The sequence below is a fragment of the Eleutherodactylus coqui genome, chromosome 5, assembly GCF_035609145.1.
Source record: "Eleutherodactylus coqui strain aEleCoq1 chromosome 5, aEleCoq1.hap1, whole genome shotgun sequence".
In the NCBI taxonomy this organism is placed as follows: Eukaryota; Metazoa; Chordata; class Amphibia; order Anura; family Eleutherodactylidae; genus Eleutherodactylus; species Eleutherodactylus coqui.
Genome location: NC_089841.1, coordinates 44,604,907 through 44,629,771, shown reverse-complemented (window position 1 = coordinate 44,629,771; position 24,865 = coordinate 44,604,907). Strand labels below are relative to the sequence as shown.

The window sequence follows — 24,865 nt, the reverse complement described above, 5'->3', positions numbered from 1 at the left end:
ACAAGAATATAACTACTATAATACTGCTCCCCTATGTACAAGAATATAACTACTATAATACTGCTCCCCTATGTACAAGAATATAACTACTATAATATTGCTCCCCTATGTACAAGAATATAACTACTATAATACTGCTCCCCTATGTACAAGAATATAACTACTATAATACTGCCCTCTATGTACAAGAATATAACTATTATAATACTGCCCCCTATGTACAAGAATATAACTATTATAATACTGCCCTCTATGTACAAGAATATAACTACTATAATACTGCCCCTTATGTACAAGAATATAACTACTATAATACTGCTCCCCTATGTACAAGAATATAACTACTATAATACTGCCCCCTATGTACAAGAATATAACTACTATAATACTGCCCCCTATGTCCAATAATATAGCTACTATAATACTGCTCCCCTATGTACAAGAATATAACTACTATAATACTGCCTCCTGTGTACAAGAATATAACTACTATAATACTGCGCTCTATGTACAAGAATATAACTATTATAATACTGCCCCCTATGTACAAGAAGATAACTACTATAATACTGCTACTATGTACAAGAATATAACTACTATAATACTGCCCCCTATGTACAAGAATATAACTACTATAATACTGCTACTATGTACAAGAATATAACTACTATAATACTGCCCCCTATGTACAAGAATATAACTACTATAATACTGCCCCCTATGTCCAATAATATAGCTACTATAATACTGTCCCCTATGTACAAGAATATAACTACTATAATACTGTGCCCTATGTACAAGAATATAACTACTATAATACTGCCCCCTATGTACAAGAATATAACTATTATAATACTGCCCCCTATGTACAAGAATATAACTACTATAATACTGCCCCCTATATACCAGAATATAACTACTATAATACTGCCCCCTATGTACAAGAATATAACTACTATAATACTGCCCCCTATGTACAAGAATATAACTACTATAATACTGCCCCCTATGTACAATATAACTACTATAATACTGCCCCCTATGTACAATATAACTACTATAATACTGCTACTATGTACAAGAATATAACTACTATAATACTGCCCCCTATGTACAAGAATATAACTACTATAATACTGCCCCCTATGTACAAGAATATAACTACTATAATACTGCTCCCCTATGTACAAGAATATAACTACTATAATACTGCCCCCTATGTACAATATAACTACTATAATAGTGCCCATATGTACAAAAATATAACTACTATAATACTGCCCCCTATGTACAAGAATATAACTACTATAATACTGCCCCCTATGTACAAGAATAAAACTACTATAATGCTACCCCCTATGTACAAGAATATAACTACTATAATACTGCTCCCCTATGTACAAGAATATAACTACTATAATACTGCTCCCCTATGTACAAGAAGATAACTACTATAATACTGCTACTATGTACAAGAATATAACTACTATAATACTGCCCCCTATGTACAAGAATATAACTACTATAATACTGCCCCTTATGTACAAGAATATAACTACTATAATACTGCTCCCCTATGTACAAGAATATAACTGCTATAATACTGCACCTATGTACAAGAATATAACTACTATAATACTGCTCCCCTATGTACAAGAATATAACTACTATAATACTGCCCCTATGTACAAGAATATAACTACTATAATACTGCCCCCTATGTACAAAAATATAACTATTATAATACTGCCCCCTATGTACAAGAATAAAACTACTATAATGCTACCCCCTATGTACAAGAATATAACTACTATAATACTGCTCCCCTATGCACAAGAATATAACTACTATAATACTGCCCCCTATGTACAAGAATATAACTACTATAATACCGCCCCTATATACAAGAATATAACTACTATAATACTGCTACTAAGTACAAGAATATAACTACTATAATACTGTACCCTATGTACAAGAATATAACTACTATAATACTGCCTCTTATGTACAAGAATATAACTACTGTAATACTGCCCCCTATGTACAAGAATATAACTACTATAATACTGCTCCCCTATGTACAAGAATATAACTACTATAATACTGCCCTCTATGTACAAGAATATAACTATTATAATACTGCCCCCTATGTACAAGAATATAACTATTATAATACTGCCCTCTATGTACAAGAATATAACTACTATAATACTGCCCCCTATGTACAAGAATATAACTACTATAATACTGCCCCTTATGTACAAGAATATAACTACTATAATACTGCTCCCCTATGTACAAGAATATAACTACTATAATACTGCCCCCCTATGTACAAGAATATAACTACTATAATACTGCTCCCCTATGTACAAGAATATAACTACTATAATACTGCCCTCTATGTACAAGAATATAACTATTATAATACTGCCCCCTATGTACAAGAATATAACTATTATAATACTGCCCTCTATGTACAAGAATATAACTACTATAATACTGCCCCCTATGTACAAGAATATAACTACTATAATACTGCCCCTTATGTACAAGAATATAACTACTATAATACTGCTCCCCTATGTACAAGAATATAACTACTATAATACTGCCCCCCTATGTACAAGAATATAACTACTATAATACTGCCCCCTATGTACAAGAATATAACTACTATAATACTGCCCCCCTATATACAAGAATATAACTACTATAATACTGCCCCCTATGTACAAGAATATAACTACTATAATACTGCCCCTTATGTACAAGAATATAACTACTATAATACTGCTCCCCTATGTACAAGAATATAACTACTATAATACTGCTCCCCTATGTACAAGAATATAACTACTATAATACTGCCCTCTATGTACAAGAATATAACTATTATAATACTGCCCCCTATGTACAAGAATATAACTATTATAATACTGCCCTCTATGTACAAGAATATAACTACTATAATACTGCCCCCTATGTACAAGAATATAACTACTATAATACTGCTCCCCTATGTACAAGAATATAACTACTATAATACTGCTCCCCTATGTACAAGAATATAACTACTATAATATTGCTCCCCTATGTACAAGAATATAACTACTATAATACTGCTCCCCTATGTACAAGAATATAACTACTATAATACTGCCCTCTATGTACAAGAATATAACTATTATAATACTGCCCCCTATGTACAAGAATATAACTATTATAATACTGCCCTCTATGTACAAGAATATAACTACTATAATACTGCCCCCTATGTACAAGAATATAACTACTATAATACTGCTCCCCTATGTACAAGAATATAACTACTATAATACTGCTCCCCTATGTACAAGAATATAACTACTATAATATTGCTCCCCTATGTACAAGAATATAACTACTATAATACTGCTCCCCTATGTACAAGAATATAACTACTATAATACTGCCCTCTATGTACAAGAATATAACTATTATAATACTGCCCCCTATGTACAAGAATATAACTATTATAATACTGCCCTCCATGTACAAGAATATAACTACTATAATACTGCCCCTTATGTACAAGAATATAACTACTATAATACTGCCCCCTATGTACAAGAATATAACTATTATAATACTGCCCCCTATGTACAAGAATATAACTACTATAATACTGCCCCCTATATACCAGAATATAACTACTATAATACTGTCCCCTATGTACAAGAATATAACTACTATAATAATGCCCCCTATGTACAAGAATATAACTACTATAATACTACCTCCTATGTACAAGGATATAACTACTATAATACTGCCCCCTATGTATAAGAATATAACTACTATAATACTGCTCCCCTATGTACATGAATATAACTACTATAATACTGCTCTCCTATGTATAAGAATATAACTGCTATAATACTGCCCCCTATGTACAAGAATATAACTGCTATAATACTGCACCTATGTACAAGAATATAACTACTATAATATGGCCCTCTATGTACATGAATATAACTACTATAATACTGCCCCCTATGTACAAGAATATAACTACTATAATACTGCCCCTATGTACAAGAATATAACTACTATAATACTGCTCCCCTATGTACAAGAATATAACTGCTATAATACTGCCCCCTATGTTTAGACACATATTAATAGTTCCACTATATATATGCAGTTACTTAGGTTATAAACAGACATTAGACTCATATGGGGTGTATATGTGTATAATGTGCAGTGTTAGCAGTCAGTGGTAGCTCCTAGAGCTTGGTCACCTGACGGTATTTATATAGTTATTTAGCCGCATTAAAAAATCGTGACCATGCTATGCCTTGGATTCCAATGTATTCATTCAGAAAAACAATTTTTGGCCTCGTAAAAAAAAATTGCGCAATGATAAATAGCACATATGCGACCGTTTTGGGTCGCCAGTTTTCTACACGACGTGAAAAGATAGAGCTTGCCCTATTTTTTGCCGAGATACGCAGCAAGCGCTGATAGACCTCTATGGAAGCTGGAGAAAAGTTAGGGGGAGGGAGTTACCCTGTACAACGCAGGCCCGATTTAAGCATTATTATCATTCCGAGCATTTTACAGCGATCAATGGATTTCTTCACTTCTGCATATCTTTTTCCCGATACGCAGCAGCGGTTCGTAAGAATGGGTGAAAATATGTGGTTAAAATTCGGGACTCGATCACGACAATTTTTCATTTATGCAAATATACAGCACGTACGGGCGAAGATATAAACGCATCCGGTCGTGTGAAGGAGGCCCTAATCTGTAGACTATATCTGCGAGTGGGATAACATGAGCTCCGCAGTGCACATTCCTCACACACCAGGTTGTCTGCAAATTGATTTCACTGCTGTAGCTCACAGATGAGCTGTGATGAATGTAATGATTCAGTACAGTAACCACTTACAGATGAAACCCCTCATCTGTCTCGGGGGATTTTATGTGGCCGGTTAACGAGTCGTTGTTTACTTCCAATTTATAAAATGCTACTTTTTTCTTCAATGAGCCCGAAGAAGAGACAGCTGACCTCCTACATCTACCTCTCTGCAGGTATGTGCATGGTGCCCGATCCTCCACTGCAGCCACAGGTGGTGGTTGTGTCAGACACAGAGGTGGCCGTTTCATGGAAGCCAGGTGCCAGCGAGGGCAGCTCCCCGATTCGGTATTACTCAGTGTCATATACAAGGTTGGTTACATTTTATTTACACTGATACATTGTACCAGTCTGGACTCCAGAATGCTTGTATCACGGAAAATTGTCTTGATTAGATACAATTGTATCAAACTCTTTACTGTGAGCAGGTTTAGGGCTCTTTTACACAAGCGTATAACGGACGTCGTTTTTTTCACGGCCGGCCGATATATGCTATGTTCTGATGCATTATATTCCAATGTATCAGATCACATGGCCGTATTCCCGTGGCATAAAAGTGCCCTGCCGGACCAATAAAGCGTCGGGCGCTTTTACGCTGGGCTGAAATGATAGTCCTGGAACTATTTTTCCAGCCAGAATACGTCGGCGCTGCATGGGCTCCTATGGGAGCTGTCACGTCCGTGTGGCTCACAAGCACCACACTCAGCACAGACGCAGGGTGATGTTACGACTGCTTTCATAGATAGACTTATGCACCGGAGAGCAGTGTGCACCACAACTGAAATACGTAGCCCAGATGTAAAGCCCGTGTGACGCAATACTGGGAACGTACACACAGCTGGAAAAAGCCGCACACCACGCTATGCGGGACGGTAGCACCACTCCAGGGAGAGGGAAGGAAGTCTGGTCCTAACCTAGCAGGGAGGTGACAGGTCCCTGCCTAAAGCGGGGACATTGCCTCGATAATAGGCGTCCCCACGGTCTTCTTTCTGGGCCTTGATTGTCCCAATAGGAACCCCTGGAGAGATGAACCGACACGCAAAGCAAAAACAGAAATGGAATGCAACAATACAACTGAAAAAGAACCCGCAGCAACTTATCTGCAAATAGAAAAACACCCAGCACAGCAGAGCTCCAACTCCAAGTTCTCTACTATGGAACGGAATAAGCAGCACTGATAACCAGGAGGGGTGATTTTATATATATAACCACTCTGCACCTGAAACAATGGCAGAGTGAACAGAAAACCACACCCCCACCCTACTTCCAGGCATGACTAATCCAGCATGCATCCATTCAGCAAAGACAGGCAGCAGCAGCAGACTCTGCACATGGTGCATTAACTCTTGACCTGCTTAACAAGGCAACAGGTCTTTGCCTGTGTCGCAGCCACCATGCCACGACGTTGTCGCAACCGACAAGCCGCGACAGGAGCCAATGACAGCGGCTGGAGACGGGAGGAAGTTTAGCAGCGTGACTGCTAAACTCCTTCCCCCTTCTCTCCTTCTCTCTCCTCCCATCTGGCTGCTTGCAATGGGAGCGGGTGGGGCAAGGAGCTAAGCTCTGCCCCATCCTGCACCTTTCCATTGCTGGCTATGGGCAAGGAGAGGGGACAGGAGCTTAGCTCCCCTTAGTAAAAACGCCTATGGCCATGTGAAAGAGCCCTCACGCTGCTTTCACACCTTCCTTCAGGCGCAGTTCAAGGTTTCCGTCTCTCTGCTCTGTTTTTGGAGGAGAGAAACTGAAATAAAACGGTTTCAGTTTCTCTCCTCCAACAAAGGAGCAGAAAGACGGAAATGCTGAACTGAACGCTAAAGCAGGTGTGAATGCAGCCTTAGCTATGTATGAGCTTTCAGCCTCTGGACGGATATAAAAATGTTTCTATTCACCGACAGAAGGCAGAGATCTTGAAAATAGTGAGGAATTGAAAGACAAAGTATAATAGAAAGTTGCAACAGTTTAATAAGGTAGTGAGCTTTAGCTGTTAATTAGGGGTGTAACCATAATGGGTGCAGAATGGTTGTACCATAAGGTGCCTCTCCCTCATAGTAAGAGAGCAGTACTATAAATGAAGCAGTTTAATTGGGGTCCTTGTTACAAGTATTGCATTGGAGCCCAGCAGCTTCACCTAACACCTCTGTTATGCTGCACCTCGATCATGGTGTCCGCTCTATGGATCATCTCCGACGCACCATCCATAAATGATGGAATGCACTGCCGTCAGCATGGCTCCAGATACCTGGGACAACCTACCAGCACCTTACTGCATCACTCCCAGCCCGTCCAGCTGCTTTTCGTGTGGCACACGGCGGTTACTCTGGATCTGGTGGTCATAATAGGACTCAACTTTGTAGATGGCTGAAGATCACCAGCAACGTAACTGGGGTGTTCCTGGTACAGGGAGCTGGAGGTATACCTACAGGCCACTCTACCTTGACCAGAGTATTTAGACACAGGCCAACTGAATCTTTGTCCCGGGTGAAAGATAGCCACGTTTTGGGCCACTATTAGATTGCTTTCAACGAACAATACAATTCTGTTTAGCTTGTGATCAGGTCCCTAGTCAGGGATATAAACTCAAAAGGGAGATTATAGCAGGATGGGGAGAGAGCGGAGATGAGAAGGAAGAACCAGCGCAGTGGTGCTGCTGACTGGGGGTGAGCAAGTTGCATGAACAACTTGGGGCCTATAGTCAACTTAGTAGTCAGGATACCAATGACTATTGCTCCCATTTTGGAGGTAATGTAGGCCTCCAATCACTATCAACAGGCAGTCGCTCATAGATTGAACAACTCCTGTTTACATTGAGAAGGAAGCTGCTCAGCAGTCATTCTGTTTCAATGAGCTGAAAAAGAATGACTAGTGACAATTGAGTGACTTCTCGCTTAGTGCCTTGTCAGTGGTTATGTGCCCACAGGCCAACAGTTGCCCGAAATTACTCACTTGAGTTATTCGGGTGACTATTGGACCATATCAATGTACCTTAAAGCTGCCCAACTGTGAATGAGGCGCACTTAGTTCCTGTCTTAGCAGTAGAGTAGCATGACCATGCTCTGTCCCTCTCCACGGGGCATCAGCCACAGTCGAATGAGTATATTTGGCTGTTTTTGATGCCCCGATTCAAGTCCTTGAACAGTGCTTGCTCATCCTGCTCTATAGCTGGTCCTTCCTTCTTCACAAGTAGGGGAAGCAGAGATCGAACCTCCACCTAACTTATCTGTTTGATATGCAGGTAAAGGGTAAAATATGGTTCATATCCCAACCCCAAGTCAAATGTAACACCAAAGACTGTCTCCTTTTGGGTACATAACTGATGCTCAATGACCCAACGCTTCTCTTTATAGAGTAGATGTATAGTTTCTCTACTAAGAATGCAGAAACTTTGAAGAAATAAAAAACAAGCAGACGAGAATCGAAAAAGAAGAAAGTCTGAGAGGATCTGCAGCAAAGCGGACGACGAAAATATCCTTCTGCTGACGCGAGGCAGGGCTTTCATGGCGGCTCCTCTCAGATGGTTTCTGTGTACTGATCTTTTAGCACTGAGATGTATAAATTTCTATCTCTTCCTGGAGCATCTCTCTTGGGGCACAACCACATTTAGTGACTGCAAATGGATGATCCCCCTCATCAAGTGTTCACAAGTTGACTCTTTCAAGGCCAGTGAGGAAGTGTCTGGAGTCTTGTCTTCTGCATTCAACATCTTCCTGCACCAAAACGGTTAATTAAAAAGGGAGTTATTTTATATTTTAGGATTGTGAGGTGGATTGCAGCATCTTCGCCCTAATGTAAAATCTTTATCAGCCCCCCTCATCAATTAGAGTAACCATATTGGAACTGTAGGGACAGCTAATTTAGTGGCTACTCGGCTTTCCCAGAAAGATCTAATAATAAAGAAGCTGGTGAATAAAAAGTTGTTTTTTTTTATTGAGAGAGGAGGACGACTTATCTACATGTACATTGTATTCCTCTGAACTACCTTGTATGAAGGCTATAGAGTGCAGGCATTCTTTAAAGTGGAGTTGTCAGCTCTCGCTATGATTTCTGGGCAGTACAGCATACAGGGGAGGGGCTAATCTCAGGGATATATCATTTTCCATGATTTCATTCAATATTTTTGTGTAAAAGCCTATGTAACTCCTGCCAGGACTCATTCAGAAAGCCTGTAATTCTTGCTTTCTCCACCCACTCATAGAGAAAGCCTGTGAGTCCTGCTTCCCTCACCCACTCATGGAGAAAGCCTGAGAGTCCTGCTTCCTCCACTCACTCATAGAGAAAGCCTGCGAGTCCTGCTTCCTCCACCCACTCATAGAGAAAGCCTGCGAGTCCTGCTTCCTCCACCCACTCATAGAGAAAGCCTGCGAGTCCTGCTTCTTCCACCCACTCATGGAGAAAGCCTGCGAGTCCTGCTTCCTCCACTCACTCATAGAGAAAGCCTGTGAGTCCTGCTTCCTCCACTCACTCATAGAGAAAGCCTGTGAGTCCTGCTTCCTGCACTCACTCATAGAGAAAGCCTGTGAGTCCTGCTTCCTCCACCCACTCATAGAGAAAGCCTGCGAGTCCTGCTTCCTCCACCCACTCATAGAGAAAGCCTGCGAGTCCTGCTTCCTCCACCCACTCATAGAGAAAGCCTGCGAGTCCTGCTTCCTCCACCCACTCATAGAGAAAGCCCGCGAGTCCTGCTTCCTCCACCCACTCATAGAGAAAGCCTGTGAGCTCTGCTTCCCTCACCCACTCATAGATAAAGCCTGCGAGTCCTGCTTCCTCCACCCACTCATAGAAAAAGCCTGCGAGTCCTGCTTCCTCCACCCACTCATAGAGAAAGCCTGCGAGTCCTGCTTCTTCCACCCACTCATGGAGAAAGCCTGCGAGTCCTGCTTCCTCCACCCACTCATAGAGAAAGCCTGCGAGTCCTGCTTCTTCCACCCACTCATGGAGAAAGCCTGCGAGTCCTGCTTCCTCCACTCACTCATAGAGAAAGCCTGTGAGTCCTGCTTCCTCCACTCACTCATAGAGAAAGCCTGTGAGTCCTGCTTCCTGCACTCACTCATAGAGAAAGCCTGCGAGTCCTGCTTCCTCCACCCACTCATAAAGAAAGCCCGCGAGTCCTGCTTCCTCCACCCACTCATAGAGAAAGCCTGTGAGCTCTGCTTCCCTCACCCACTCATAGATAAAGCCTGCGAGTCCTGCTTCCTCCACCCACTCATAGAAAAAGCCCGCGAGTCCTGCTTCCTCCACCCACTCATAGAGAAAGCCTGTGAGTCCTGCTTCCTTCACCCACTCATAGAGAAAGCCTGTGAGTCCTGCTTCCATCACCCACTCATAGAGAAAGTCTGTGAATCCTGCTTCCTCCAGCCACTCATAGAGAAAGCCTGTGAGTCCTGCTTCCTCCACTCACTCATAAAGAAAGCCCGCGAGCGCTGCTTCCTCCACCCACTCATAGAGAAAGCCTGTGAGCCCTGCTTCCCTCACCCACTCGTAGAGAAAGTCTGTGAGCCCTGCTTCCCTCACCCACTCAGAGAGAAAGCCTGTGAGTCCTGCTTCCATCACCCACTCATAGAGAAAGCCTGTGAGTCCTGCTTCCATCACCCACTCATAGAGAAAGCCTGTGAGTCCTGCTTCCATCACCCACTCACAGAGAAAGCCTGTGAGTCCTGCTTCCATCACCCACTCATAGAGAAAGCCTGTGAGTCCTGCTTCCATCACCCACTCATAGAGAAAGCCTGTGAGTCCTGCTTCCTCCAGCCACTCATAGAGAAAGCCTGTGAGTCTTGTTAGTAAACTACATATCCCTAAGCTCAGCCTCTTCCCCTGTTTTGTAATGGATCCACTTTTAAGATTTTCTTTGTGCTGGTGGTTCTTACCTTATGTTCTTTTCTCTTTTTTTGTCTTAGGCCAGATATTGACAGTGATTGGATCGCTATTACAGAACAGGTAGAAATGGACTCTATGGTGCTTAAAGGTTTATCGTCATTCACAAAATATCAATTTGCAGTAAAAGCGGTGAACTCTTTTGGAGAAAGTCAGCTTAGTGTTCCAAGTGAAGTTATAAGGACTTTCCGTAAGTATTGCTGATGTCACTATCCTCCTTTATTTGCAAAGTGCCAACATATTACACAACACTGTACATAATGTAGTGGAGGGCGTACAAACTTTAAAAAATGGTGTGAGTGCTACTTCTGGATATGAGAGTGTGATTAAAGCAGTCTTGCGCTCTGGTCAATCCCTACTTCTTAGAAGGGCCGCTTGGCAATAAGCAGATCGCAAAGCATCCCCCCTTTTGGGACCCCTAGTAATTATATATGATCTGTTGTGAAACCTGGCAGGAAATGTTCAATCTCCCTGCAGCTCCCCTGCAGGGGAAATTAAGTATTACGTAGTGACCATTCATATCATTAGGTTGTCTGTTAAGAGATGTTCCTCGTAATCGCTTCCAATTCTGGATAAGAGATGAGGATCTTGAATACGGAACCCCCTGTTCTCAGAATTTCCTAATAGGGGGTATGAGATGGGTTTTCATAACTGGAGAACCCCTTTAAATTAAAAGGGGTTTGGGCAACTTATATGGTTGCATGTAAGATAGGACTTCAAAAGAGATATAGGAAAAAAATAGTATAGAATGTGGACCGAAGGCTTGTTAGACATGGCATTGTAAGTTGGCATTAGGACTTTGAAGTATATTTTCTTTGTAATGGGAAGACAGTGGATCGGTGGAGAGGGGTGGAGTTTGAGGAAAGAGGTTAAAGAGTCAAGTGATAGAGCTTAGGCATATTGAAAGGGTGCCGGTCTTCATTAATAAACAACGGCTACGTTCGTGCAGGCCTCACGAGTATGGTGCCCTACACAGAAGTCACCAACATGACAGACTAAGACATAGTAAATGTTCTAACAGGACCAAACTAGACATATAAAATACCACCAAAATGTGAGGAACACAAAATAGAGCAAATAATGGTAACAGAAATATGGGGATAGAAACGTTACCCCTAACCAACTTTGATGTGGCAGACTCAAAATCAAGATAATCACCCTAAAGGATGGCCCACGTCAGGAACCTAGGGGGCCTTCTTTGTCCCTAGATGGTGGAAAGGGAAGACGTTTCATGCAGTAGAAAAGAGCAATGTGTCCTGGCTGACAGGAATCTGCTGCTTCACCAAACCCCACAGGCAGGAAAATAACCAGCATCCAGGAAGAGGCAGGACCTGTATAAATCCACCTCAATCATGACTGATTGGTTGACTAGGGGAAACACCTCCCTGTTTAACAATCAATCCATACACCATAGGAAACACAGCACAGACTTGTAGAAGGAAACATAATACATTGGAACCACTGAGGGATTTCTGACGGACAATACCTCAGGGATTTACTGCAATGACGGGACACAGATGCAGAAAACGGGATATTATGGACCAGGGCTAATGTCGTGACGTCACCCTGATCCAGTTCCTTTGCATGTGCTGGTATGCCTTGACAACAAAAAAGAAGATTGTTGTAGTAGTTGTCTAGCCAACATATGTCCTTACATGGCCTAGCATGTTGGAACCCTGTGCCTGAGACGGCAAATGTTATTGAGGTAAGTTGGCGGCAGAATGTAGTGAGCATGTGGATATACAAGAGACTGGGATTATGGGGCTTGGCTAATGGATATATAGATGAGTAGATAATTCAGAGGGTTTTGTAGGATTAAGGCTGTAAGCAAGACAAGGAAGACAGTTCAAAAGTCTATGGGCAGCTCTGGAGACGTTAAGCCCCATTTACATGCAAAGATAATCTTTCAAACGATTGAAAGCTTGAAAGTTTTAGTGATCTTTTTGCATAAAGTGTTAATAAACACTTAATCATCTTCATTTGCATGTATATGGACCTCCAGGAGCTGTTTGCAGAGCCCAGCATGTGATTAATCCTATGCTCAGCTGTGCAAACAGCTGCATTGTTCTTGTCAGGACTCCTGGCAGAATACAATGTTATCTGCCGCCTCCCGTCTCATGTAGAACCCAGCAGGTGGTCTGCTGAGAGACACTTTATCTCTCTGCAGCTGAATGATGCATTTTAAGTTCACCTTAAAATCACCGTTCAGACGAAAATGGCTAATTTTCGATCATTTGAACGAATTTTGAGCGATAATGGTTGCATGTAAATGGGCCTTTGGTTTGATCAATGTGAAAAGCTCATGGAATATTTTCTACAACTGTTGCTCCTACATGCAATATTTTTTTCCTTCCACTTAGTAGAGAGTTGTGTTCTAAAAGAAGAATCCCCTTTTGGCTACTTCCAGCTTCTGTGTACTTCAGGGTTTTGCTGGAGATGATTAAATCTCTGATAGCAGCAATATTGTACGGCGTTCAGAACTAATACAGATCCTTTTCCCGGCTCTTCCTCAGGAGGCTTGAGCTCGGGCTTATATTTGGATCACTGGCCATTGCCATTGTCACCTTCTGCAATATTAATAGATGGAATTACACAGCGGAGAGCACTGGGTGGAGGGATGGGGGCATTAGGGCAGCAAGATTGAATGCTCCTTGGTGAACTCTTAACACTTAACCTGCGGAACTGGTATCTGTCCGTGACCTGAAGGCATTCATTGCATTGTAAGAAGCTGATTTTGTTTCCTATTTTCCCACAGATGATTTCATTGACTGTTTTTGCCCTAATTGTTGCTCGAGCTCATTAGGTCTTGCAGCTGCATTAGCAGACTGTAACTGCGTCGGCCGCTCACATCATATTTCAGCAGGAATTCCTTTGTGAGTGATGCTGGATTCTTAAATAACAAAGCCTGAGAAGCGTTCATTGCCTTGTATGGTTTGTTGGCGCGGACGCTTCGTACCCATGCTTCTTACTTTTACGTTGTGTTTTATGGTAATTTTTAGTTATTTGTAAGTTTAATTGGTTTTTCCAGCTGCATACTATATTAAATAAGTTTTGTACATGGAATGGCCACTTTGTTAGAGACCCCCATCTAGTAGTGCTGTGGACCTACTTGGCCTTCAGAACCACAGAAATTCATCATTGCGTTCAACCAGAGGTATCAGAGCACCCGGGGTGTGCCAGGAAAACCTTCCCCACACCATTACTGCACCTCCACCAGTCCGACAGGAAGGGGTCCTCCATTCATGCTGCTTGTGCCAAATTGTGACCTCCCATCAGCACAGAAATCTGGATCCATCTGACAGGAGATGTTTTTCTGCTGCTCAGTGATACAATTTTTGTGCTCTTTTGCCCCCTGGAGTCTTGTCTTTTTGTTCCTCTTAGACACAATGGCGCTGGAACTGGTCGCCTGCTGTTATAGCCCACCCATGATAAGGAACAGATAGTTGTAGTTTCGGACATGTTAGAAGCACCACTGTTGTATTCGGCTGCTCCTCACTGTCTTACCTCGATCATGTAATTCTCAGTATACCCTCCACAGTGCTACATGAGAAAACCCATGCCGTTGGCCGAAAATTCCTGGCCCAGCTCGTCTATCATTGATTACCAGGTCTTGTTGGAAGTCACAGACACAATGGTGCTGGAACTGTTTGTCTGCGGTTATAGCCCATCCATGCTAAGGAACAGAGAGTTGTGCATTCAGATACATTAGCTGGAGCCAGCCGCATTGTATTTGACAGTGCTTTTTGGTTAAAATGATTCCTGACATCCTCCTCCGACCCCTTTTGGTAAGGAGTTGTTTCCGTCCACAAGGTCCTCTTCTGTTGGATGTCTTTTCTCTATCATGCCATTCTCTGTATACTCTCCACACCATTACATGAAAAAACCCATCTAGTCTAGCACTGATGACCGGGCCTCTTTGGAAGTCGCTCAGATCGTTGGAATTTCCCATCTAGTGTGGATTCACATTGAAAGTGATCCACAGAAAACTTGTCACGTGGTTTTATGCTCCAGGGTCACGGGGAGATTTTCCATACAGGGCAGCTCCAATCGTGAGGAGGCCGGGGGCTCTTAATTAAAGGCCTTTCAGGTTATATGTGTTAAAATAGTAGAAAAACTTTTGTACTTACCTTAAAAATTGCCATTGCTTTTTTTACAATTCTCATGGTCCCACTGGAATTTATACCACTACATCAATGATGTCTCACCGCCAATCACTGGTTACAGCAATGACGTCACTGATGTCAACAAGTCACCATTGTGACCAGTGATTAGCTGTTACAATCATGTATCAGGATGACATGTCATCATAACAACAGAGTAATTAACGACCTGCAGGACTACCCGAAGTTAAAGATGCACCATTCATAAAGGCGAAACAACGCACATGCACAGTCACCGGTCTATTCATATGGAGGAAATGGGGCCACTGTTCTTATAGCTTGTGCCTCAGTGGTCAGATCCCACTGATCAGATACTTATTCTCTATCATGTGGATAGGGGATAAGTTAAAATCTTGGGAGGACACCTTTAAATGTCCTATATCTTAGGCCATGTTCACATCTACATTCAGAGGCTCAAGCATAGTAACATAGTAAGTAAGGCCAAAAAAGCCATATGTCCATCCAGTTTAGTCTATTATCCACCAATGTTGATCCAGAAGAAGGCAAAAAAAAAAACAATGAGGTAGAAGCCAATTTTCCCCATTTAAGGGAAAAAAATGCCTTTCTGACTCCAATCCGGATCCCTGGATTACTGACCCTTCTGAAGTTATTCATGATTATAACATAACATTGTATCGCCCAAGAAAAGTGTCCAGGCCCCTCTTGAATTCTTTTTATCGAGTTCCCCATCACCACATCCTCAGGCAGAGAGTTCCACAGTCTCACTGCTCTTACAGTAAAGAACCCCCTTCTATGTCGGTGTAGGAACCTTCTTTCCTCTAGGCGTAGAGGCCGCCGTCTTGTTACAGTCTTGGGTATAAACAGATCATGGAAGAGATCTCTGTCACTAATACCTGAACAACATATCCGCAGCATGCTGTGCTATTTCATGAGTGAATTTAGGCCAGCATGCCTGAAGCCAGACGGACCTCATTATAGCCATCTGTTGCTGCCTGGCCCGCATCTGTTGGATCCAGTGGTTCCAGTATTTTCGTTGTTTGGCTCAGAGGATTGAGCTGAACAATGGAAGTTGTGGCACAAGTGTGAAAGATCCCTTAGATGCTGACATTGCTAGCTGCCATGCATGTGGGCTGTCATGTGACTGTTTTTGTCTTTATGGATCTGCCTTTGACTAATCCAAGTAAGTTTAAGAGTGGATGTCACAGACCCAATATGTCCTAGGAATTCCCATTACCAGCTCCTAAAGTGCATGTGGGCCATCATGTGGGTACTCCTATCTCCGTCTATCAGTGTCTCAGACTCGTGCATTAGTCCATGTAGGCACAGCAGTGGGTGTCACATGCAGCAGATGGACTTTATCCAAATACTGTTTAGATGCATCTTATAGACCCAGACCGCCACTAACCCCCCCCCCCTGCCGAGCGCGCAAATAAATAAGACGACTTGTCCAATTTCTCTTTACGAGAAGAAATAAAGAGAAGGCGTCAGCGTCCTTGTATCCAGATGTAACTCATTATTCCGCAGGCTTTGTAAACTACACCAGCACCTATTTACACGCCTGGAAGTGGCTGCAGCGCGGGCGCGGCCTCTGATTGTCTGCAAATTAAATCATACAATACTTCCCTGGATCTGCTGACAGCTGTGATGGGTTTAACAAGGAGGAAGGGAAATGTTTATTAAAAATGGAGTCCCTGAAGACCAGACGCTTATGATCGCCTTCCCCCTGAGGCTGATCCTCATTTCAAGAGACATAGTTACAGATATTTCTGTGTTTGGGGACGGCTACAATCTCCCCCGCGAGACTTGTTATTCCAGACGCTGCAAAAACAGACAAAAAGAAAAACTTTTCATTGTGCTTGAAACTATATTTTCAAACTTATGTCTGTGAATGTAAGCACATTTCATGACTGCAGTATCTTCACAATCCGTCGTGTGAGTAGGGGTGTGCAGACTTTTGCAAACAATTTTTTTCATTACTCCAGTGCATCTAAAATAATAAATGAAGCAACTTGCAGATGGTCTTGATTAAAAAATCCCCTACTGGTTTGTGTATACAGCTGCTGCGTAGATCTATGTGTTTCCATGCGGTGCCAGCCTTACGTTAGATAGCACCCCGTGCAGATATTTCTTTGTGTTCCCCTTTCTTCCATCGCAAGAAAAAATGATATATATTGCACTTAGAGATATTCTGCCTGTGCTGGAAACTTATTCTACAGAGCATATAGTACTAGAATCAACATTATAACATACATAACATAAACCCAGCACCAGAATCAAGCTCAGAACATAAATACAGTACCAGAAGCAAGCTCATAACATAAATACTGTACTAGAACCAAGCTCATAACATAAATATAATAATCTTTATTTGTATATCATCAATTTCCACAGCGCTTATAGTACTAGAATCAACATCATAACATACATAACATAAACCCAGCACCAGAATCAAGCTCAGAACAAAAATACAGTACCAGAAGCAAGCTCAAAACGTAAATACAGTACTAGAACCAAGGTCATAACATAAATACAGTACTAGAATCAACATCATAACATAAACCCAGCACCAGAATCAAACTCAGAACATAAATACAGTATCAGAAGCAAGCTCAAAACATAAATACAGTACTTGAACCAAGCTCATAACATAAACATAGTACTAGAATCAACATCATAACATATATAACATAAACCCAGCACCAGAATCCAGCTCAGAACATAAATACAGTACCAGAAGCAAGCTCAAAACATAAATACAGTACTAGAACCAAGCTCATAACCTACATAACATAAACCCACCACCAGAATCAAGCTCAGAACATAAATACAGTACTAGAATCACCATCATAACATACATAAAATAAACTCAGCACCAGAATTAAGCTCATAACATAAATACAGCACCAGAACCAAGCTCACGCCCTAAATACAGCACCAGAACAAACCTCATAACATAAATACAGTACTAGAATCAACATCATAAAATAAACAAAGTAGCAAAACAACTCGACGAATAAATACTGAACCAGAATCAAGCTCAGGCCGGCTGCACACTAGCGATCTGGATTCCACATGCAGAAACCCCCGGCGGAATCTGGCTGTGACCCCCTCCAGTGACCCCATGTACCTGCAAAATCTGTATTGCAAATGACCATGGACGCACGCCATAGGTCATACACTGTACAGATTTAAAAAGATATATTTGTATTTCCCACGCTGTTGCTAGGCGATAACATGGATACCTGCAGCCCATCCACAATGTTCAATTGCGTATGGGCTGCGGGTCGGTCAGTTTTCAAAATAGAGCATGCTGCATTTTTTGGTTTTTTTTCCCCAGCTGGCAGAATACGCAATTTGTTTCCCGCGAATGTGAAGGAAAAAGCAAAAGTACATACCTTTCAATACATGCGTTTTGCTGCGAACACCGAACACAGATTCCGCAATATGAATCCGGTCGTGTGAAGCCGGCCTCAGTCTGCCACGCAGGTTTCATGATGCGATGAGGACAACAGAATTACAAAAAATATGCAGAATTTATTAAAGAACACGGCTGGTAAGCAAATAACGGTTTGCGGGAAAATAAGAAATGGAAGTAAGCAACAACCTGAATCTACAGGAACTAAAGCTATTTGCACCTCGTCAGTCTGATGGACAATGTTCACTTAAAGAGTAAAAGAACAGGGGCCTTTCAAACACAGCTCCAACTATTTCTTGTAAGGGTTTGTCCAATAACACTAATATAGATATATGTTCACAGGTTGGAACATAGAGTGCACCAGCAAAGAGTTAACACTCCTCAGTTACCGCTGTAATTACCCATGCTCAGCGTTCTTACTCACATACTTACACATTGACATACCCCATTTGATCTCTATCCGTGGCCTGTAAGTGATATCCCTTTAAATGTGATCTGCTATAGCATGTCTGTATATACATAGCAGGCCTGTATCCTGATTCAGCCCCTATAAGTGTGCTCACCCACTACCTAGACGGAGGTCGATCTCACTAACGGTCACTTCTACCGATGTGCTCTTTAGATGATCTCCAGCAGCTTTGTACAGTTCTGCACTGGTTTCCTCAGTAGAGCATTCACAGCTGCCCTTGTTCCTGCAGCTTGGAGCCTCCGAACAGCGTATTCACACAGTCACACAGGGGGAGGGGGTTCAGTCACCCCCAGTTTACATCTGCCTGGTCCCCCCCCCATAATCTGGTGTCTAGTACCCTGTGCAAATGCATGGGTTGCACATAGCTAAAGTCGCCCATGTTTCCATGCACAGTCTTGCAAGGGAATGGAGGACCTTATTGCACCCTTGCTTGAAGGAGTGAGCAAGTTCTGCTGCTCTGACAACTCCCAAGAGTAAGCTACTCCCTTTTTTGATGTAAGCTGGAGAACCCCTTGTATCTGTTGACATGCAGGCCACATTGTGGCCAAAGAGCCTGATTAGAGAAGTGCCTGCCTTCCCTGGTGATGCAGCGAGTGTGCCACCAGCAATGTCACAAGATTAGAAGGTCCCAATAAATAGCACCAGCGGGCTCAATTTTGTGGACACAGCCCGACACTTGCTGTTCGAGTGGTTACGTCTCCTTATTGGGTGTGCGGTAAAGACACCCCCTGGGCATGCGTTAGGCCAACGGTTCAAAAAAAAAAGCCTACCATAACAGTTGAAGGTAGGAGAGCAAGGATCAAGAAAGGCCTGCTGCTGGAGAAGTAGATGATGCCCACATGAGTGCCAGCGATGTGTGTAGAACTAAAGGCCAAGTCATTGAAGTGCAGGGAGACAGTAAGTCACTCATGGTGGAAGTAGGTGACATAAGTACCAGGATACGAAGCAAACAACGAAGCTCTGCAATGGGAAGATTCCAAACAAAGTTATGACAGTGATTCCTAATTGAAACGTCCCGTGTGTCCAGCTGGATCCAGTTAACAAACTCAGTCTTTTTGTACATATCAGCTGGATACAATTTCCCGGAGACAAAGTCAAATTTCTGAATCCCTTTTGACAAAATTGTTAAGTATACAGAATGTTTCTTTCAGTGCACGCACTGTTTGGTGTTTTATGAGGCCTCCCTCACTTACTGTACCAATGCAGGAGTACTCCTAATTCCATTCTGGCCATTCTGTTGGTACTCTCCTGTGCATGCAATTTCCTCAGAAGAAGTTCCTGTAGAGTCCCAGAGCATTGCACCTTCTCTTCAGTTATTACTCTTCCAGTTCTTTCTTGGTCCACACAACAGCCCCACCCAAGTTGCTGCCTTACCTGAAGCTCTGCACAATTCCTCAGCTTCTCTGCACTGCAATCTCTGTCTTGCTTGAGATCTTGGATCAACACAGTTCCTGCATTCCTGGCCTCTTACTATACACCTTCTCTAGCTGAAGGAAGAATTTGCAACTGACAGCAATGAGTTGACAGACTCCATGTAGTAACCAGAAGAATTCTGCATGCAGTTCTGGATCAGACCATTGGATGTGATGAATCAAAAATCAGTGCAAGATATTTAAAATGTTAGAAAATCTGCATTTCAAATTAATTTTGCCCGTTCTTCCATCTCTTGTCCTTATGCCAGTGAATGACCTGTTGGAAGATGCTGCTGGTTCTTGCAATTTGTGTTGGGTCACTCAATGCCTGGTGTCCAGTTATTGCTGTAAACTAGACCAGCTACAGCTCCACTGAATCATATCATATTTTCTTGGAACTATTATGTTGTCTTATTCCTCTGTTATTCCTCCTGGTAATTCATGAATTAAAAGGGTGTTACCAGTTTGGAGCTTACCCCTGCTAGCCTGACAATGTACAATTAGTTCTGACTATCTAGGGACATGTTTCTTTGACAAGGAGAACGGTAACACCTAGTTGTCAATTTATTTCTACATTTCCAGGAGGAGTAATAGAGGAAGAGCACAAAGGAAAAACATTTGTTTGTAAGAATTGTAGCGCAGCAACATGAAGATGATTCGTGAGAAGTAAGCTGCTAGCCACAATGTTGTTGTGACTCTGTATGGACTCCCAGCCTAAACGCTTCTGATCTAGTGCGCCAAAATGTTTGTTGTGACTAATCCGGTCGTCTCGCCACTTTCAATACCAGGTGATTGAACGTTGTATTCGGAGTCTGCTGCATAGAATTACAGGGGAAACTGAAAGACGTTTCATTACAACAACCTCAACAGTTTTGATTGTCTCAGGATTTGAGGTTCGATTGACCCCCTCCGTAATCACTATTTCTGTGTCATCGCCGATGTTCACTTATTAATTCTCCAATTCTGTATCCGGGAGTCGCTCGCGGGAGACGTCTCAGACGCCCTCGAAGGCACCTTCTGTCTTTCAATTAATCGTAACTGTATGAAAAGGCAACAAGAGTGAATACGAGGTTATAGAAAGCAGGAAATAAATATAATGAGGGAGGGGGCGCGATGTGCGCATCGATCAGCCTTTTGAAGCAATCGTTATGTCCTTGCCGAGCACAAGGCCTATTATAGGCGCGGTAATTGAATTCACTTCCAATGCTCATTGTATTGATTGAAAAAAAGAAATCTGAAATGTTTCTTTATGTATCTCTGAGCTGCGACAGAGAGAAATGTAAAAGGGGTTTACATGAAACTGAATTTTTCATATGTACAGGAGATGCAAGTGCTGGCGGTATGCATTGCTATAATCAGCAGGAGGTCTGCTACATTGTTACCTCCTGTTTTCTAAGTTGTTGTTGGGGAAGTTGCTATGACCCGTTGGAGGGGATCAGTCGACTTCACTGCTCAGCCTTGTTGCAGAGATGAGTGTTTGATTGGTTCTCCTCTCCATAAATAGTTTTGGTTTCTGCAGTGCAGTGCGGTTGATAGCTATGGCAACATGTGTTCTATCCAGCATTCCTTATTCCATTCTAGTACCTAGTTCTAGTCCAGTTTTGCCTAGTCTTTCCAGTCATTGTGTCTTGCTCCTTGGTTATTTCTAGTTATTTCTAGTCTACTTTATCCAGACAGTGTGGCTTGCTCTTTGGTTTGAAGTTCAGTCTTGTCTTGTCTGTCCAGTCAGTATGCCTTGCTCATTGGGTCTCCAATCCAGTCTTGTCTAGTCTGTCCATTCAGTGTGTCTTGTTCCTTGGTTTCTAGTCTAGTCTTGTCCAGTCTCTCCAGTCAGTGTGTTTTGTTCTTTGCTGATGCCTAGTCCAGCTTTGTCTAGTTTGTCCGGTCAGTGAGCCTTGTTTTAGTCCAGTCTCATCTAATCCATCCAGTCATTCTGGGTTTTTCGTTTGTTTCTCGTGCAGTCTTGTCTAGTCTATCAAGTTAGTGTACCTTGTTCCTTAGTTTCTAGTCCCGTCTTGTCTAGTCCGTTCAGTCAGTATGTCTTGCTTCTTGGTTTTATAGTCCAGTCTATGTTTTCTAGTTTGTGGTTTGTTTAATCTTTCCTTGCTTGTTTCTATCTTCCTTGGGCCATTCTAGCATTTATTTCTATAGCCTCTTGTCTGTGTCTTAGTTCCCTCCTTTTCCCTGGGATAGTGTTTTAGACAGGATCATCTATAGGCGCAACTTAGGCCTGATAAGGGACAGTGAGGTTTGGTGTCAATTGACAGTGTCAGGGAGACATGTAGGAAAAGCTACTGTTAGGGTCAGCAATTCTCTAGTAGTTTTTTTAGTTCCATTCGTTGTTCTAGTTCCTAGTATCTAGTTTTAGTCCAGTCTCGTCCAATCTGTTCAGTCAGTGTGTCTTGCTCCTTGGTTTCATAGTCCAGTCTGTGTTTCCTAGGTTATGGTTTGTCTCATCTTTCCTTATTTGTTTGTTTGTCTGCCTTGTGTCATTACAGCATTTGCTTCTCCAGCCTCTTGTCTGGGTCCTAGTGTCCACCTGTTCCCAGGGATAGTGTTTTAGTAATCCGTAGGAACAAATTAGGGCTATTTAGGGGCAGTGTCAGAGAGAGATTAAGGAGAGTCAGTGTTAGGGTGAGCATTTCTCTGGCTGTTAATTTAATTCCATAGCATTTGTTCCAGTCTCCACTGTCAGTTTCATTAAAGGGGTTGTCTCGAGGAAGCAGTGAATTTCTTTTTTCCCAGTCCCCCTTATTAAGCATACATTACTAAGCCCCCCTGTAAATGACTTTTCTAGCTGGTTTGTACTTACAGTTCCAGCGTTTCAGCAACTTATAAAAATTTTCCCATGATGGCCGCCGGCTTTTTTCCCGTCGCTTGCTGTAGCCCGACGTGCGCGCTCCCGAGACGCTACCAGCTGTGTCTCCCTGACAACCAGACGCCCCGCAGCCGCCGACCGGACCCCTGGATTGAACGCGGCCGACCACGGCACACAGTCACCCACCGCCAGGCAGCAGGTAACCGGCGCTAGACCCCTGACAACAGACAAAGCCCCCCCCCCTGCCCAGCGGCAGCCCCCCCGGCCCAGCGGCAGCCCCCCCGGCCAATCACTTACCTGGACGGCGGGACGGCTGGGCGGCTTCTCGGGACAGCTGGGCGGCTCAAGTTTCTGCACCTTCCTCTAAGAGAGGATGGTACAGAATGGCCGCTCCAGCGCGCTCCCGAGAAGTGACAGCTCGTCTGCGCATGTGCAGAAGAGCTGTAGCGGCGAGCACACTGAATCGGCTCGTGCTCAGAGCAGAAGACCGGACTGCGCAAGCGCGTCTAAAAAAGCAAGCTGCCAGCGAATTTAGACGGAAGCATGGAGACGAGGACGCTAGCAACAGAGCAGGTAAGTGAATAACTTCTGTATGGCTCATATTTAATGCACGATGTATATTACAAAGTGCATTAATATGGCCATACAGAAGTGTATAACCCCACTTGATTTCGTGAGACAACCCCTTTAAATTCATCAACACCATCCTCATCATCTGGCTACTATCACCTTCTACCCCTGTTATCTAATGGTGAGTCCTAGTTGAATTTTTGTTTTTCACTCTATTTTATGCCTATATTTCTTGTGACGTCCAGTTGTTATATTATTATCAATCTCTACTGTAAGTCCTGGGGGCATCTGAGTACTGGGAGACACTGCTACCCAGAAAAGGTGACTAATTTCTGCCATTTAGTATTCAGCTGGCGTCGTTACACACATACTCCTAAAGGCAAAGCACACAATTGCCATGGATCCTGTGGTAGGAGAGTACTCATTCAGAACTCTCATCTAGTAGCCAGAGCAGAGAGTAACTACAAAGAAGATTTCTTGCTTTGGAGGACCATGCATTATACAGACAGCTCATTGATTTAAATAAGAAATGTGTAATGCTTAATTTCTCCTTCGGGGGAGCTGCAAGGAAATTGAAGACTTACTGCAAAATTTTCCCACAGATTACAGTAGGAGCCCAATCACCATCCTGTTATACCAGATACTGGAGGTTGTGGTGTAATATAAATAAAACTGAAGTCACATCTGATTCTAGATGCCTTATCCTTTTTGTGCCTTTATATCGCAGTCACTTACAGATGTATCTTAAGTTTTGCCTTTTTCATTGCAGAAAGCGATGAGCTGGGATCTGGAGGATACATTGACGGATATGTTACAGAGCCTAAAATAAGTGATGATGATGATGATGGATACAACATTGATGACTCTGATTACGATATCTATATTGATGATGTGAGTGTACGGCGCATTTTTATTGTCCACAGCCAAGTTTCAGATAGCATATGGCAGCCCTGTTGGTTCAGTGTCTGACTTCTCTCTGCATCCCATATACCTGAACTATCCAACCTTTGAACAATGAAAAGATGGAGTATGCTTGCAGTGTGCTACATGATTCACAGTAAATTGTGGATCAGGAGGAGTGTCATGTCTCCTTAAAGAGAGCACCCAATAAGTGTGGAGACACTTAGGGAATGGTATAGTCTCTACCCAAGGAGAGCACCCAAAAGCGGAGTGGGGACACTTAAAAGATGAGTAAGGAGACTTATAAGGCCATGCTAGCTCCTCTGGGAAATTTACGCAAATAAGAAAGATGGAAAAATACCTCTCACAGACTAAGCCAGAAGCCTGCT

The 24,865-nt window shown here is 42.7% G+C and overlaps 1 protein-coding gene across 1 annotated transcript in view; it reads left to right on the top strand.

Moving 5' to 3' along the window:
- The window catches only part of EGFLAM (EGF like, fibronectin type III and laminin G domains), a 118,113-nt gene that overhangs the window by 55,577 nt on the left and 37,671 nt on the right, over nucleotides 1–24,865 (top strand). The window contains exons 6-8 of the mRNA XM_066602407.1: nucleotides 5,080–5,215; nucleotides 10,795–10,961; nucleotides 24,346–24,467. Of these exons, the coding sequence (XP_066458504.1) occupies nucleotides 5,080–5,215; nucleotides 10,795–10,961; nucleotides 24,346–24,467 (425 nt within the window). The remainder of the gene's footprint in view (nucleotides 1–5,079; nucleotides 5,216–10,794; nucleotides 10,962–24,345; nucleotides 24,468–24,865) is intronic.